The sequence below is a fragment of the Equus przewalskii genome, chromosome 2 (assembly GCF_037783145.1).
Source record: "Equus przewalskii isolate Varuska chromosome 2, EquPr2, whole genome shotgun sequence".
Lineage (NCBI taxonomy): Eukaryota > Metazoa > Chordata > Mammalia > Perissodactyla > Equidae > Equus > Equus przewalskii.
In genome coordinates this window covers 532,680-549,133 of record NC_091832.1, presented here as the reverse complement: position 1 = coordinate 549,133, position 16,454 = coordinate 532,680, and the positions used below count along the sequence as shown (strand labels likewise).

The window sequence follows — 16,454 nt, the reverse complement described above, 5'->3', positions numbered from 1 at the left end:
AATATTTATGGAAAATCAGTTAAGTGCCAGGTGGTGTGCTGGGCCCTTTCACTTTTGTCATCTCGCTCGTTTTCACAGTGTCCCTTTTATGTACTTTTCTTCCCAGCTTATAAAGGGAGAAATAGAGCAGTTAAAAATATAGCCCAGATGTTTACAGCTGGTAACTACAGGCGTGCATTTGGCCCTAGGCGTGTCTGAGTTCAGCACTGGGCCCCTGCTACCCTATTTCGGGCCTGAGCCAGGGGTCTAGGGCGCGCCCGCCTGAGGAAGGGGACTCGGAGTTTCAGGTCGGATTTTTGTGGCTAGAGAAAAGTGTTCGTGCTTTTGCCTTGTTCCACTGGTTCCCGGAGGGTGTGAGCTACTGGGCTGAAGGGTATTACACACTTATTTATGGTTTCCGCTGTTAAGTGGGGGATGACAGAGGTGCCCACGTTCCTAAAATCCTCCAGCTGTGGCGCCATGCGGGCAAGGATGTGTTCACAGATACTCTCTACAGTATTACGTATAGTAGGATCATTAGAAATGACAGTGTTCAGTTTTATCTGGGCCCTGTGCTCCTGAAAAACAGTGAAGGGTGATAATATGCCCCCATGCTCTGTGTTCCAGGACACGGCCTACTGCACGGCAGCGTCTTCCCCACAGCACTCTGATAAGCCTCCTGGACGCCCCCTCTTGTTTTCTTATGACAGGGCAGGACACAGACCCTCCAAAGGCCCATTCTTTGCCTCGTGAATGATTAGCTAAACTGCTTGACCTCACTGATCAATTGGAATAAAATACTTGTAAACCAAACTTTGGTTGCAATTGTTTTCTCCCTCCAGGCCCCTGACCTTTGGCCCACCCTCAGCCTGAGCCAGCGATAGCCCTCCGTGAGAGTCCTGTATTGTTGAGGGTTCTCCCTAGAAACAGGCCACTATGGGGAGGTGTGAGTGGACATTATATTGAATTGCCTCATGTGATTGTGGAGGCTGACAAGTCCCAAGATCTACAATCAGCAAGCTGGAGACCCAGGAGAGCCGATGGTGTCGTTCTAGTCTGAAGTTTGTCGACTCGAGACCCAGGAAGTGATCATGTTTCAGTTTAAGTCCGAAGGCAGGAAAAAGCCCACGTTTCAGTTGGAAGGCTGTCAGGCAGGAAGGATTCTGTCTTACTGGGAGTGGAGGGTGACAGCCCTTTGGTTCTATTCGGGCCTTCAACTGATTGGATGAGGCCCACCATATTAGGGAGGGCCATCTGCTTTACTCAGTCGACAATTTAAGTGTTAATGTCATCCAAAAACACCCTCACAGAAACACGCAGAATAATGTTTGGCCAAATATTTGGGTACGCCATGGCCCAGTCACTATCACAGCTCCCTCCCCCAAAATAGACTGGCCTCGGGGTAAGACACCTCTGATCTATCGTCCAATCACGCCACGCTTTCACTCCGTTCTCCCACACTCAGTTCTTCCTAGCCTCGTTTGCTCTCTAGTAGAAAGAGCTTTTGTCTAACCCTTGAGACACTGCAGGTCTTATGGTCACAGCACTCTCCTTGTCATAGTTCCCCTTACCTACTGCAAAAGCCCCTCTACCCCTTACAGTAGTGCTTACTGGGTCTCTCTATACTAAGTCTGGGTTTGTTTTTATTTTGAGAGAAGCAAACTAAGTGTCTAATACTAAGGGATTGGTTAAAGAGTGTGGCACATCTAAATAAGAGAAGAGGACACATTTTCAAAAAGAATGCACTAATTGACGAGTAAACATGTCTGTGACGTACCGTGGAGTTAAAAAGGCAGACCATAAAATTGCGTACTTATATGATCCCTTTTACATGAGCTAAATCCTTGTGTATCTTAATATTTTGGAAGTCTCTTCTCTAGTATTGTTTAATATTTCAGTGGTGGTTATGGGAGCAGGAAAATTAAGAGGAAGCCTTTTTCTCCTGTCTTTCTGTATTGTTTGAATTGTCTCTACCGAAGTTGTATTATCTTTGTAAACTGAAGAAAAATCATAGTGTGTAACAGTTTCATGATCCTGATTTTTGTTTTTAAAAAAAGTCAATTCTGATCATGCAAGCTGGGACGTGGTGGCCTGGCCTCGTGGATGCCCCCCTCCGTGGAGGTCCACCCTCGATCACCTTTCAGAGGCTGGACAATCCCGAAAGTCTTTCCCTGGAAACAGCTCCAGGGGGTGGGTCCCGCCCCGTCCGTGTCTGCTTCTCCTCCCAGCTGCAGGACTGAAGCGTGTTGGAGATGGGGGTGGCTCCCGCGGCCCTCGATGCTCCCTCTGGGCACCGTTTCTGTGGCCACTGTGGAAGGATGAGATGGCTGGTGACACTTCTGGGCTCAGGCCAGCCTTCTTTTTTTTTATTTTCCTTAAGGTCCGTTCAATCTCCCAGGTCCCGTGTCCAAAGAAGGAGACTTCAAAATGGAGAAATTAGATTTTGTTTCATTTACAAAGCTGCAAGCTCCATCTTCTTATCGCTTAGGTGTTTCCCCCCAAATCTCCACGAGCCTCCCCTCTTCACACACGCACATGTGGCCTAGATGGAGACGGAAGTGACACTAGTGAGAGCGTCAGCTTTGGAATCTTCCTGGCTGGGTTCCCATGGCCATGTGGGGGAGGCTTCAGGGACCTTATTCTGACATTTTGGCCGACTGCCACTCTGGCAAGTTCCACAGCCCCCTTTGAGTACTGCAGTGCCGGCGTCCTCCTTCACCCACCATGAGATCATTGTCTTTGTGGCTAAAGGTGGACACTTTCTGCTCCTTGAGCTTTTGTACCCTAGTAAAGCCTAAGAGAAGGGGCTCAAGCTTTACGGCTCTGGATTTCCACCCCTGCCCTCTCCGATGCCTCCAGATTGGCGGTCTCTTGCCATAGATTTAAGCTCTAGATTCATACCTCTGTTCCTGGCTGTCCCTGAGTGTCAGGGCCCTCACGATCTGGCTGTCCCTGGGCGTCAGGGCCAGGGCTCCATCCCTACTCAAACCAGGTCAGCTTTATATACTGGAGTCTGTATGGGATTCCATTTGGAAAAAAGGTTTGGTCCTTGGAAGAAAGTTTAAAAACCACAGCCGCATCTCGTTTCTTTGAATATTTGAGATGTTTCTGGGCTTTAGTGATAAAAGAATCTAACACCTCAGGGTAAACGACAACCACAGACAGCACTTGGTCATTACGTGCGGTCTGTATTTGTAACCCGGCTCTTGAGACACAGTGGATGTTACCCAGCAGGTAAGTTCTGCAGGGCAGCCTCTCTCCCAGCTTAGTTCTCTGCGCCAGCCTCTCTCCTCCACGTGTGTGTAGATGGGTGCTCGGAACTGCTTTGAAGGATCTCAAACACAAAGATCCTGGTCTTTGAATATTGATTCTGTCCTGTAGCATTTTGCCTCCTAAACCCGACTGAAGGGACCTGTTGTTGTCTGCTTCCCACATTCTGTCTGGTAAAGGGTCGGTTGTCAGGGCAACGGCATAGGAGGTGGAGGGTCAGTGATAACCACACAGATTCTTTAAACAAACAGGGTGAGAGCAAATTCCAGTGTGGGCTTGACAGCAGTAAAAGAGAGGAAAGCTTTCGACAGGTCCTTCCTTTTACAAACTTGATACTCCTCTTAAAGCTTAGCTGCATTTGGAGTTGCTCATGCTTCCATAAAGGTCCTGAATGAAGGCGCTCCTTTGCTGGAAAGCATGTGTGTCATTCAGTGTGTTCAGCATGATTTTTATAGCACCCCGTCCTGAGTGCCTGCCATGTGTCCTTGACGGACCCCGGAGGACAGCGCTGGGTTCGCCATTGTCTCCCGGTGACAGACACACACCGCAGGCGCCCAGCTCGTGTTGTAGGAGTGAATATTCGCTCTCAAGTCTTCCCAGTGCCCTTGACACACGTTCCTGATTGATATCTGCGAAGAAACTGAACTCAGAGACTTGAAGTAACTTTCTCCAAGGCCCTTAAAAGTTTGGGGATGGCAATATGCACAGAATTAGAACTCACTTCATCCTGACTCCCAAATCCACACTCGTTTCCTTGTAGCACACTGCCTCTCTGTAGAAAACATACAGAGGAAGAAACATTTAAAAAGACGGGACATTTCCAAGATGAAATATATACTTCTCAAAACAAGAGTGGAAAACCTTTTCCAAACGTAAAATATTTGGAAAAAAAGAAGAAATAATATGTAATTTAGTATTCATTGAGAATAAGCAATTAATTCTGCCCCCCAGAGGTGAATTTCTGTCTAGCTTGTTTGCACATGAAAGTACAAGATTGGTTTCATTTATGTGAAAGTAAGACATCTGGTTGGGAAGTGAAAAATTTGGTCAATTACCTGAATCATGTTTGGTCTACATCATGGAAAAGCCCCAGATGCCTTCAGAGCACCACATGTTTGATGCTGTGTGGCTAACCCCAGCCCGACTCACTGATTTTTTCATGTGAGAGCTTGCTGTTCCATACCCTGCAGGTCCACCCTCTGTTAGGGGCCGTCGTCATTTTGTAAACCCACAGTGTGCACACAGTACTTTAGGCTAGAGGCCACCACTGGCCCCCGCCGGAGTGTGCGCTGGTGTGTGATGGGCGAGAAAATAAGAGAAAATGCATTTGACGATGCAAATGTCCTTTATGTTGAGACTGTCTCCTTTCTATATAATGTTCTGTCCCCCGATCCTGACTCTAGAGTTTGTTTTAGTAAATCCATGGGACTAAATGAAAAATTGAGAAGCCTATGTCAGTTCCCAGTTTTCTTTGTATGTTGTTTTTTTTTTTTTTTACTGGATTGTGAAAAAACAAAACACAACTATGAAGAGCGCTGTGTTAGATCTGGTGATATCTTCAGCACAGTGACAGCTAAAATATCTTCATATACCTCCCACATTTGCCTTTCCCCAGAAGTGGGGCCCGCTCCATGGCAGAGCAGTTTGCCTGGGTCTGGAAAGCGTTGGTCATCCTAACAGTTAAGGGTTTTGCTGACAAAGTAATGATTTTTCCTTTTGAAACGAACATTTGGTCCTTACACTGACTCTGAAGAGAACAGCTTCTACCATTCTAGAACATTTTACTCTGGAGACCACCGTGGATCCATGACCGTGCAGAGATGCTTTTCGTGCTGGAAAACTGAATTCCTTCACTGTGAATATTTGAACAGCTTTCACGGGTTCTGTGGTTTGCTCTCGTGACCCCAAAAGCATATATCTCCACGTGCTGTGACATCAAGGATCACTCCCCACGCTTTATAAATTCGCCACAATGAACTGAGTAACTGCTATGTGCCGACCCATGTCCAGCGCACCAGAATACCAAGTCATGGTAGCCAAAACAGTCCCTCACATTCATCAACAGTTTGCCATGTGACAGACAGCATCCTAAAGAACTTTCTATGTATTATTTTGTTGGATTCTCATAAGCACTTTGAAGGAAAAATAGCATTACTATAGCCTTTTTACAGGTGAGGAAGCTGTAGCAGGAAAAGTAGATCACTTGCCCAAGGTCACCTGCCCCATGAGGGTCCCCAGTTAAGCTCACTGCCTCCTAACCTGAGCTCCTGAGTGCTCTGCTAAACCCCTGCCTCCAGTGAATGCATCTCTGAAAAGAGCTCACCCTCAAGAAGGTGATAGTCTAAAATGGAAGAACGAGGCTCAAGGAGCAAGCCTTTCTGCAGAACAGAATGATGTAATTCCAAGAAACGTGCTGTGGGATGGCAGAGGAGAGAGCGCTTAATCAGAGTCTCCCCAGGAAAGTCTTTGTGGAGGTGGCCTCAGGCTAGGTGAGAGCAAAATAGGGCATCAGCAATTATCTAGAGAATTAGGTCACTGTGGGTGTCAGTGTGGATGATTTCAAGCTAAAGAGACTGCAGTTTATGCTCTGAATAGTTCGGAATTGGCCTCTAGCTGCTGGAACCCATTGGATTTTTGCCAGCTCTCCTATTCTCCTTTTGCCTTCTGGCCCTGGCCTGGGGCAGCTTCCTGCTCCAGCTGGGGAGGGTGCAGGGTGGCACGGCCCAGCAGGGTCATGGAAAAGTGGAGAGAGCCTGCAGAGTCAGGAGCGCTGGGGTTCCAGCCAGACTCTGCTACACAGTGGGTGACCCCAGGGAAGTTACCTCCCTCTCTGCCTTCAGTTTTATCTACTGCAAAAGGAGTATGTTGAATTTGATGGTCTCCAGGGGCTGTTTAGAAGTCTAGAGTCTCTGTTTTTGGAACCCATCTAGGATAGGAAAGGAAGGAGCTAGAAGATGCAGCATGCCAGGACTTCATGTTCCTGGATGTGACCCAGCAGGGCAGCCTCCTGCAAATGAGGATGTCTTCCTTTTCTGTCCTTCACAGTCAACTGCACTTGAGAGAATTCTTCCTGGCTCCGTAGATACTCCTCCGGTCTGCATGATATAGTAGGAAGATTCCAGCCTTCGGAATCTGAGAACCCTGATTGAAAGCATGACCATGCTCTCCATCAGAGAGGTGACTTTGGAAAAATTATGCAACCTTCTGTGCCTTGATTTCTACAACTATGACATTGTGATTCTAACACTAGCTTCAAAGGTTTGTTGCTAGCATCGAAGGTGATAGAAGCTGAGAAGGGTCAAGAACAGTAACTGAAAGCCCACAGGTTTCAATAAATGGATGCTATTACTATTATGATATTTATCTTCCTAAAATACAAGTTGCGTACACCACTTCTCAGCTCACTGACCTACAATAGTTACCAGTTGCTTGTTAGAACAAGTTAAAACACCCTGATGTCCTGCCTGCCTTCCTCAGATCCACTTAGCTTTAAGATCTGGGGCTTTTATCTAAAAGTTCACCACCGTCTACTTCTTGAATGAGACTTGACCAGGCAAGGAGGATCGGAGAGCCTGTATTCCACTAGCTGGTGACATCCATGACGTCTTGCCGCTGTAGCATCTCTGGACCTGGAGAAGCTTGGCCTGCTGGTCGCCCATCGTCTAGGCACTTACATAGGCCTTGACACAGTCTGTTGTCCCTGAGTCAGAGAGGACAGCGTGTGACTCTCATCTAGGGTACAAAGAGATGCATTACTTGTCCCAGTAGCATTCAAGATTTAAACAGTGTCTTCACTTTATGTACCCAACTGTAGTCAGCATCGTGTGTGTGTGTGTATGTGATCTTTTTGTCTAAGTTGATTGATCTGTGTCTTATGGTCTTCTCTCTTTTTAAAAAAATCTATAAATTCAGTTGAATGAACATTACTGAGGACCCAGACACTGCTGGGTCCTGGGGGGAGGGGAAAAGAATGCAGAGATAAATAGAATCATCTTTGGGCTATTCTGTCTGACAGGAGAGAGATCAACATAGGGAAAAAACAAAACATAGCATCAGGATCATTCAGAATTGGATTTAAATTATGTGATGTGTTTATTTATTAAACACCTACTGTAGATCAGAATACAAGGCCAAGGATCTGAAAAATACATAACAGGGAACTTACATAGAAGAACATACAATAATTCCAAGGTGTAAATCAGAGGCGGTATTGGATGGGAATAGTGTCTAGTGAGAGTAAGCCCTCTGAGCGCAGGACTCATTAGTCTTGTCTTACTGCATTTCCAGCATTACAAGAGTGCCTGGCACTTAGTAGGTCCTCAGTACACATTTCCTTAATGATGTGGATATCATCAGAAACTTTTACGTTTAATCAATAATTTTTAAAAGAATCTAATTCCTAGTTAAAATGAGATTATTTGGGGGAGAGAAATGAAGGGAAGTGAACAAATGAATGTCTCAGAAAATGTCTTTCAACAGGTGGCAGAATGTGTCAAGTTTGACTTTTTCATTAATTTTTCTGATCGATTAGTTGTGGACGTGTAACTCCATTCAGAAGCAAGAGTTACCGGAAGGTTTTTCAGTCAGTCTTGTATCAGTTGTGGCTGCAGGTCTGGAAAACTCCCTGAGCTGCCCTGCCCAAGTGAACTGAGATCTCCGTAGAAGAATCTGGGGCGGGGGGGTGTCAAGCTCCTGCTTGTGTCAGTTATGTTACAAGTCCATGTCAACAGCCAGTTGGCTGCAGCCAAAAGCCCATGATGGTGTTGTTTCGTTTGCTGAGGGTTCCTGCTTCTCAAACTTGGGAGCTCCACTAGAATTGGACCAGGTCTCTGGACAGTCTCTGGAACCACCCCAGCACATAGTGTGCCTGCGTGAAGCAACTCAGAAACCACCACGTGCTTGTAAAACGACTCCAGCCTGTTGGAGAGTTTCCTGTTCTTGTTTTTGTTCCCTCACTCCTAAACCAGATTGAAAGCGGATTTATTCTGAAAGGACTCAGAGACCCTCTCTGCTGGCAGGACAGGGTGTCATTTAGCACTGTCCCAGCCAATCTGGTTGGTCTGTTGACCTAGGCAAAACTGAGCAGGGACCAGCGCCCCAGTGCCCAGCACGGAGCAGCCAGGGTCGATGCCACCCACGCCCAAACCTCTCTCTGACATTTCCATGGGCTTTGAGCCAACTCTCCCCTGGATGTCATCTTTGTTTGTGGGAATACAAAGGACCACTGAACCTTCCAGTTAATACAACACCCCACCCCACCTCCTCCTTCCTGGAGAGGATAACAGTTCTGTTGACTATTATAATGCATTTTCTGTCTCCTGGCAATCCACACAGTCATTAATTTCTGCTCCTGACGTCAGGAGGGAGGATTATGTGTGTGTCTGAAACTGTTCCCGAAGTGCTCATTAGTCGTAGATAATTGAAAAACTGGTGGGGAAGATGTGGTGTCCTGGCGGCCCCACCCGTGAAGAGGAGCAGCACCAGGTCACGGCGGGCTCCAGCTTTGACCGCTCACACTGAATCTGCCCAGCTGATTGGGAGCTCAGTGGATTTGAGCCCAGGAGCCCTCAGCGATTGCTTTTTGACACGCCAGGGTGGGGGTGTGTTCCCAGGGACAGAAGCCCACTGTCAGGGAAACAAGTGGCCTGCCCCTGGGCCTCTCTCCTGCTTCAGGCTGAGGAGCAGGAAAAGGTGTGCAGCATTCTCCTTAATTTAATTTTGCTTTTATTTTAACTTAAAATAGATTGTTTTGATCACAAAGGAAACACAAGGTCATGGAGTAGAGGAGACACGAAGGCTGGAGAAGTGCCGTCACGGAGTGCCGGTCCCTGGGTGATAATATTCTGCCTGTTTTTCTAGGATTTGTCTGGAAGTATATGTGCTTACGTTTTTGTATCCTTTAGCAAAATTCATAAATAAGATTATACTCTGAATACTTTTCTGCATCTTACCATTTTCTCTTATCTTGGACTGCCTTCCAAACCCTTCATTCTTCCACATTCCTTTTAATGGCTACGTAGGGTTCTGCTGAATACCTGTGCCCTAATTTCTTTACCCTGCCCAGATTTAAGGGAGAAAATGCCTTTAAAAAAATTACACAAGAAATGTATGTTCAAGGTAGAACAATTAGGAATTATAGATTAGTAGAAAGTAAAAAACAAATCACCCATAATTTCTACATCCAGAGAAAACGTATTCTCTGTGTTTTTTCTCCGTAGGAATGTACTTTTACAAATGGTCCACCTGCCATCTCTGTTGTTCTTAAAATGACATACTCTACATAATGTTTTGCAGCTTGCAGTTTTCAGTTGGCTTGATTGTTTTAAAGAGAAAAATTATTTCCCATTCTTGCCTTTCTCCACACTGCAGGGTTATCTTCTTAAAAAACAAAATGAGTGTCAATGCCGTCGGCTGGCAGGGCCCGCTGCCTTAACTGGAGCTCCCAGGCTGCCTCTCTTGTCCACTGGGCTGCACTTCTCCGCTCTGCACTGGTGCCCTTTTGGCCAACATAGTGAACACCTCAAACCCTCTGTGCCCCTCGGGGCTTCCTACAGTGAACCGCTTTTGCTCTAATGGCATCCATTTCCCCTGAGCATTCTAGCACTGAATCCAGCAATCAGCCACTTGTCTTTCCAGACCAGATTCAAATGTCACCTTCATCTTGATTTCCTGCACTTGCCTGGGCCAGCCTCACCATCCCTGCTCGGTGCTCTGGGAGCACCATGTAAATCTCCCCTTGAAAGCATTTTGTATGTAGTCCTGTGAGCCCTGATCTGCACAGAGCACCGAGTGAGCCTTTGCGGTCAGAGGCCGTCTTTCACTCACAACCCAGCACCAGGATCTTGGTGCAGGGCAGGTGAAATACATGGGGACCATCAGCATTACCATGGTTATTGAAAAGTTTGTTAAAATACCTGAAGGGGCGGCTGAATGAACACTGGAAGAAACTGCACACCTGAGGCTGTGAAGTCCTGATTAAGTCTGGGAAAACTGATGCTTGCTTAATTTAATTTTATGGTGAAAGAAGAATGAAAGAAGGATTATTTCCAGAAAAGTTGTCAAGATGCACTAACGCTTGCCTTCTGGCCGCTCCTTCAGTCCCCTCAGTGTGCCTCTGGCTGATAAAGTGTGGCCTGATGGGGTGATTTCTCAGAGATTTCCTCCTATTTCTATCTACCTCTCAGGCCAAGCTGTTTCGGTCTCTAGGTAAACAAGCCTCTTCCTGCTTGAGGTCCAGATAGACCATTCCTGAAGGCTGTGGTTCCAGTTCAAAGGAGGATGGTAATCTTTGTGCATGTTTATTTTCATTCCTGGACCACTGGGCTGAGGAGAAGGCCTGGCTCGCTGCCCTCGGTTGGGTTCTCTGGAAGCAGATGCCGAGACAGATTGGAGGTATAAGGTGCTTATTAGGGGTAACCATCTGTGGAAGGAAGGGGGCAGGATCGGGCAGAGGGAGAAGTTGAACTGGGGTGCAGTCCCACAGCACCTTGGGCGACTCAGCAGAGTGCTGTGGGGTGAGTGGGGCCCGTCAGAGCCCTCTGCTCCCCTTTGCCAAGGCACCAGCTGGGCTGCCCTGGGAAAGGCGTCCCCTCGGCAAGGTGGCCTGAAGGAGCTGGCGGCTTGGGGCCGTCTGCTGACCTCAGTCCCCGACACTGGGCAGCAAGTCCACCCTTAATGGGGATCCAGGTGGCAGCGTCTCCATGTCTGCCATACTCCCAGTATCCAAGCGGCCACCGTGACCTGCCATTCTTGTCTGACAAAACCTCTCGCAGCTGCCTGCCTTTCTGCATCTCACTTCCCAATACCTTAATGAAGACCCTCACCTTTTCTTTTGGTTGCTGAAATAGCTTCACAACTGTTTCCCCTTACCCTGCTCTGTCCTATGCTACAAAGCTGCCAGAGGGATCTTCCGAAACTACACAAATCCCAGCTCCTCACTCCCAGCTTAGTGCTCCTTCAGAGGCTCCCTGTAGGCTTTATTGTTTTTTTAAAGGTTGGCCCAGTCTTTTTTTTTTCTTCTCCCCAAAGGCCCATCCTAGCTGTAGGTCCTTCTAGTTCTGCTATGTGGGACGCCACCTCAGCGTGGCCTGATGAGCCGTGCTAGGTCGGTGCCCAGGATCCAAACCGGTGAAACCCTGGGCCGCCAAAGTGGAGTACATGAACTTGACCACTCGACCACCGGCCGGCCCCGAGAACTGCAGTCTTTGTGATTAACTTCAAACACCTTAGTCTGGATTGTAATGCAGACTGTGTCCCCACTTCCCTCTCCAACCTTGTCTGTCCCCTGCACCCGCTGCCAGGTCCCACCCCAGCTTATGTTTCAGTTTACTGCACCCTTTTGGCAGTCTCCCTTCTTTCTTAGCCTTTGCTCAGGATGCTCCCTCTGCTAGGAAATTGGCCTTTGGTCCTCCAGCATGTGATTTGAACCTGGATTTCCTGGCTGAAAGCCCAGGGCTCACTCTTTACCTCAGCAGCCAAGGCTTCTTCCTAAATTACTGTCCGGAAGACTCAGAAGCGTATCCCACCTACTAATCCTCTTTCTGCCTGGAACCTTTTCTTTATGAAAATTACACCCTTTATGTTTGTGAAGATTAGAGATGAAGGTGGAACAAGAGTTCCCACTTTGCCCTTCCTACAAAAATTAACCCTGTTTAAAAAAATCTCAGTGTAGTGGGCATGATTTCCAAATGATGCTACTTTTTAAACATATATAATGTTTCTTCTAAAAATACTTCTCTCAATCCCTTCACTCACTCAGAAAACATTTTTTTAAATAGCTGCACCGAAAGAGGTTTTGGTGTCTGTCTGTGTGGAATCCATGACCTGTGTTCCAACACGTAAGCTGTGTGACTGTGGGGGATTTCCTTTCACTCTGTAAACCTGACGGTCCGCATCCATCTGTGCAACAGAGACAGTCATAGTACCCTTCACATAGGGTCATTGTGACAGTGAAGTGACAAAATGCATGACGTGTCCTTAGCACAGACCGTAGCACCGAAGTGCTCAGTCAGGCGGAATGCTGTCTGTTATGTGCCGGATCCAAGACACAGTGACATGATTAAGCTGGTGCCCAGGGCCAAGCGGTCTACAGCGAGGAGCACTGTTCCCCTCCAGGTTTCTGCTGAGCTGGGCCTTCACAGCAGACGAGAGCTTCTCCTTCTCCCCGCTGCGCTGCTGGACCATCTTGACGGTCTCCTCTAGACGAGTGCCGTGCGGTAGAAATAGAATGGGAGCCACATCCGTAGTCTGACGTTTTCTGGTAGCCACATTAAAGCAAAAAGAAATAGGCAAAGTTAATTTTAGTAAATCTTATTTACCTAATAAATCCAAAATAACATTTCAACATATAATTGATACAAAAATTATTAATGAGATATTTTACATTCATTTTTCCATGTGAAATCTTTGATGTCTGGTGTGCATTTTCCACTAAGTACAGCTCATTCAGATACTAAATTTTTTTTCCAGTTATTTTATTGAGGTCATAATGGTTTATAACGTTGTGTAATTACAAGCATACATTATTGTTTATCAATTTCTGTATAGACTGCATTGTGCTTACCACCAACAAAGTCACTAAGTTTTCATTGTAAATACTTGATTTAGCGTTCTTAAATTAACATTTAAAAAGTAGATTTGCATACCCAAGTTGTTTGAAACATATTTAGAAGTTTTTCAGTAACTGAACTGAGTATCAGTCGTTAAATTTAAATTGAGATGAATTTTAATTACGTGAACGATTCAGCCCGTTAGCTCTCCAGCCTCATTTCCAGCACTCATTCTGCGTGTGCCTCGTGGCTGCCGTGCTGGACAATGGAGCTCTAGAAACCATTGCAGGGTTTGTCTTCTTCTGCTTCCTTTTCATAAACTTTTTGGAAATTCAATTAGAGAAAGAAGTTTATTACCTAAAATGGATAAAAATGGTGTTGTGGAGGTTTTTCCTTCCCAATTAGAGGAGGTTGATGAGCCATTCACCCTCTGCTTCCTTCTAACCCCACCCTGACCCCGCCTCCCGAAGTCCCGAAGCCCCCTACCTATCCCTGGAGCGCCAGGGGACAGTGAGCAGATGCTAGGAACCTCAGCAGTGAGCAGTGCTGACGTTATGTTCAGAATCTTAGGACCTTGGCACTCAGAGGGATGTTAGCATATACATGGGCCCACCCCCACCCGCTCCTTGCAGTTCCAGAATGCTTATAAATTCTTTGGCAGGGGTGGGGGGATTCAGCCTCTGCTAAACGCCTGAGAACAGATGGATCACTTCATTCTATTCTGACTTACATGGTTCTCTGGGTCCTGATCTCGTCTCGCTAACTAGGTTGGGGGCAAGGACTGCCTTTTAGAGCGCCTTGGCACCCACACAAAGCAAGACAATCAATGAATTCTTAACTGAAGGCCAGACTGACTACAAGAATTCAAGGTCACTTGAAACATTAGGGTTCCTGCATTGCACAACTCCACAGAGCGCCGTGCCCCTTGCATTCTGTGGCTGTGCCAGTAGCAGCCTTGTAGAATCTGCAGGGTTCAGACTGGGTTCTCTTCCAACAGGAGAAACTTCTGAGAAATTCTTTATTGGAGCGAAATAGTTCACTCCCTTACCCACCAGTGGGAAGCAGCCACACAATTAAATTTCTTCAGCTTCCTTAGGAATATATGCTACTCAGGGAGTGTGTACAGGTGCGTGTGTGCGTGTGTGAGGTGTGCTGGTAGAGCTGCTGTGTTACAAAGCCTGTTTGTAACAATTTGACCATTTTCACCAGGGCTTCAAGAGGCCACTGTGTTTCTGTCCTTTGGAATTTCTCATGAATGGAGTCTTTCTTTAATTTGAAAGATGCGTTAGAATTCTTGGCTTTGTAAAGCACTCCAGAGCTTGATCCATGGGAACCAAGGACATACAACTAAGTCACCAGATGAGCAGAAGGACTCTGTGGCTGCATGGCTTTTGTCTCCATGAAATGGAGGAAATGCAGAGGAGAGGCAAGCGTGCGGAGAGGTTCTCATAAGAAAACCGTATTTTTGCTTTTGGGTTTTTCAAAGTGACAGGTGTTTATTTTTTCTCATGTCTACCCAGGAAACCAAGTGTTGCCTCCTGGAGCTTCTCTTGGAAATGGGCTCACACCAGAGGCAGCAAAAGACCTTGGCCTTCCTGCTGGAGTTGCAGTGGCAGCCTCACTCATTGATGCCCACGCCGGAGGATTAGGTAATCCCTTCTGCAGGGCCCACGACCCGCAGTGCGTCACACGGAATATTCCCAGAAGCTGAGGCTCTCCTTCCCTGTTTGTAAAGCACGGATCGCAGGCTAGTGATTCAAGATATAGGAATGAAAAGCCTTTTTACAGTTGGGCATTTGGATAGAACTATAGAACTTTTTATCAAATGTAGAATTTATTTATAATTTAATTAATTTTTCCATACAGAATAATAGAAAAAAATTGATCTGAATCAATATCTGTATGGTTTTTCGGTCTACAGAAAACTTGAAAAAGAGATATTAACTTCTACCTGGCAGGTATGATGATGCTATACTTACCTATACTGTTTTTTCTAAAAATACTCCCAAAACCCTCACAAGTCTAGTTGATTTATTTTCATAATATATTTGGCTTATATCCTATATCCAATTGCTTGAGAGTAGTCTTGATTTCATCTCCTAAATAACTCTCAAACCTGGCATTCATGTGTTCATTACTTCAAAGACACCTAACACTTACTTTGTCCAGGCGTGGTGCGGGGGGACAGTGAAGTTAAAACAAAACCAAGGTCCCTCCACACATTGTAATGGGAAGGCAGACAGTGAGGCGAGGAATACGGTAAAGTGTGCTGTCTCTATCCTCTTCTTCTTCCTTACTGCAGTTTTTTCTTTTTTTTGGTTATTCAGATTCTTAATATTTCTCACTTCAACTACAGACATATCTTTTTTCCTAGCCTTTCTCTCTAACAGTGTTTTTTTTGAATTATGGTTCAGACTTTATGAGGTCAATTTAGTAGGTCATGACCACTGAATTTTCAGAATAGAATGGACCAGACAAGAAAACCTCAGAGCACATCTCACCTAGTAAGGGCAAGCACTGTTTATGGAGCTCCTGTTACATTTTATATGTATGTGTGTGTGTATACTGGGCCATGATGAAGATGGTATGTATGTGTGTGTGTTTACTGGGCCATGATGAAGATGATTTGTGTGTGTGTGTGTGTGACGGAGACTGGCCCTGAGCTAACATCTGTGCCAGTCTTCCTCTATTTTATTTGGGATGTCACCACAGCATGGCCTGACAAGTGGTGCCCAGTCCATGCCCGTGATCCAAACCTGTGAACCCCAGGCTGCCAAAGCAGAGTATGCGAACTTAACCACTATGCCACCAGGCCAGCCCCAAAATGAATTTCTCACTATAGATCATAGTCAAAGAGACTTTGAAAGATATTCTTAGCCCGTACTTCATATGACAGCCAAAAGTTATCTTTCAAGTACTTACCTCGAATCTTGCTCCCAGAACGCTGTCGAGCATTTACACCCCCGTGTCTTTGCATCTCGGAAGGATGAGTCCTGACTTCTCCCAATGGTTCACTCCTGCTCGGACGTGAAAACTCACATCAGAGGCTTTCTCCTCTGTGTAGCCTTCTGGGGACATTCAGATTTATTTAGAAATTCTCTCAGGTGTACTTCTTTCAGCTTCTACCTGCCCTATGCGAGAAACGATCACACTGTAATTACTGTAAATGTTGTAATTATTGATTTATCTGCTTGTCTTTTCCACTAGACCGTGGCCTCTTTGAGGGCATCATATTTTTCATCTTGTGTCACCTGTGCTGAGCCCTGTGTCTAGTTCCTCTGAGAGCTTGATAAATTTATTAAATGAATAAAGTTGCATTAAGGCGAGAACAAGGCAAAATGGCCTGAACCTTCAGAGCGAGCGTTAGTGTTTTCTGTGTGAGAGATGATTAAGCAGTGTCTAGTTCTTTCACATAGTCCATGGACTTCTAGAACAGGGTAATTCTCGGCCATCTATGAGTGTTTCTGTCTTGTTCGTCATGTGTTCAGGATCTAGCACTGTGCCCGGGAAATAGTAACAGCCAATAATACATGTGGGTTGGTTGAATGGTAGAGAGTACTGAGTATGGGCAAGGGTGTTTCTCTCGCTTTCCATGGGGGTGCTGTGTAGTTTTGATTGGACTGTAATGATTTCGGTTTTTAAGAACAGGCACCGAGA

General features: G+C 46.1%; 1 protein-coding gene across 33 annotated transcripts in view; it reads left to right on the top strand.

Moving 5' to 3' along the window:
- Positions 1 to 16,454, top strand: part of FGGY (FGGY carbohydrate kinase domain containing) — a 377,677-nt gene that overhangs the window by 171,187 nt on the left and 190,036 nt on the right. For 19 of the 33 annotated variants that reach the window (XM_070591700.1, XM_070591684.1, XM_070591628.1 and 16 more), the window contains one exon: positions 14,318 to 14,446. The exons of 11 other annotated variants lie outside the window; for them this stretch is intronic. In XM_070591700.1, coding sequence (XP_070447801.1) covers positions 14,318 to 14,446 — 129 coding nt within the window. Of the gene's footprint in view, positions 1 to 10,455; positions 10,642 to 12,254; positions 12,509 to 13,772; positions 13,924 to 14,006; positions 14,224 to 14,317; positions 14,447 to 16,454 lie in introns of those variants that run through there. 3 more of the 33 variants (XM_070591815.1, XM_070591819.1, XM_070591824.1) reach the window with 3 other exon arrangements.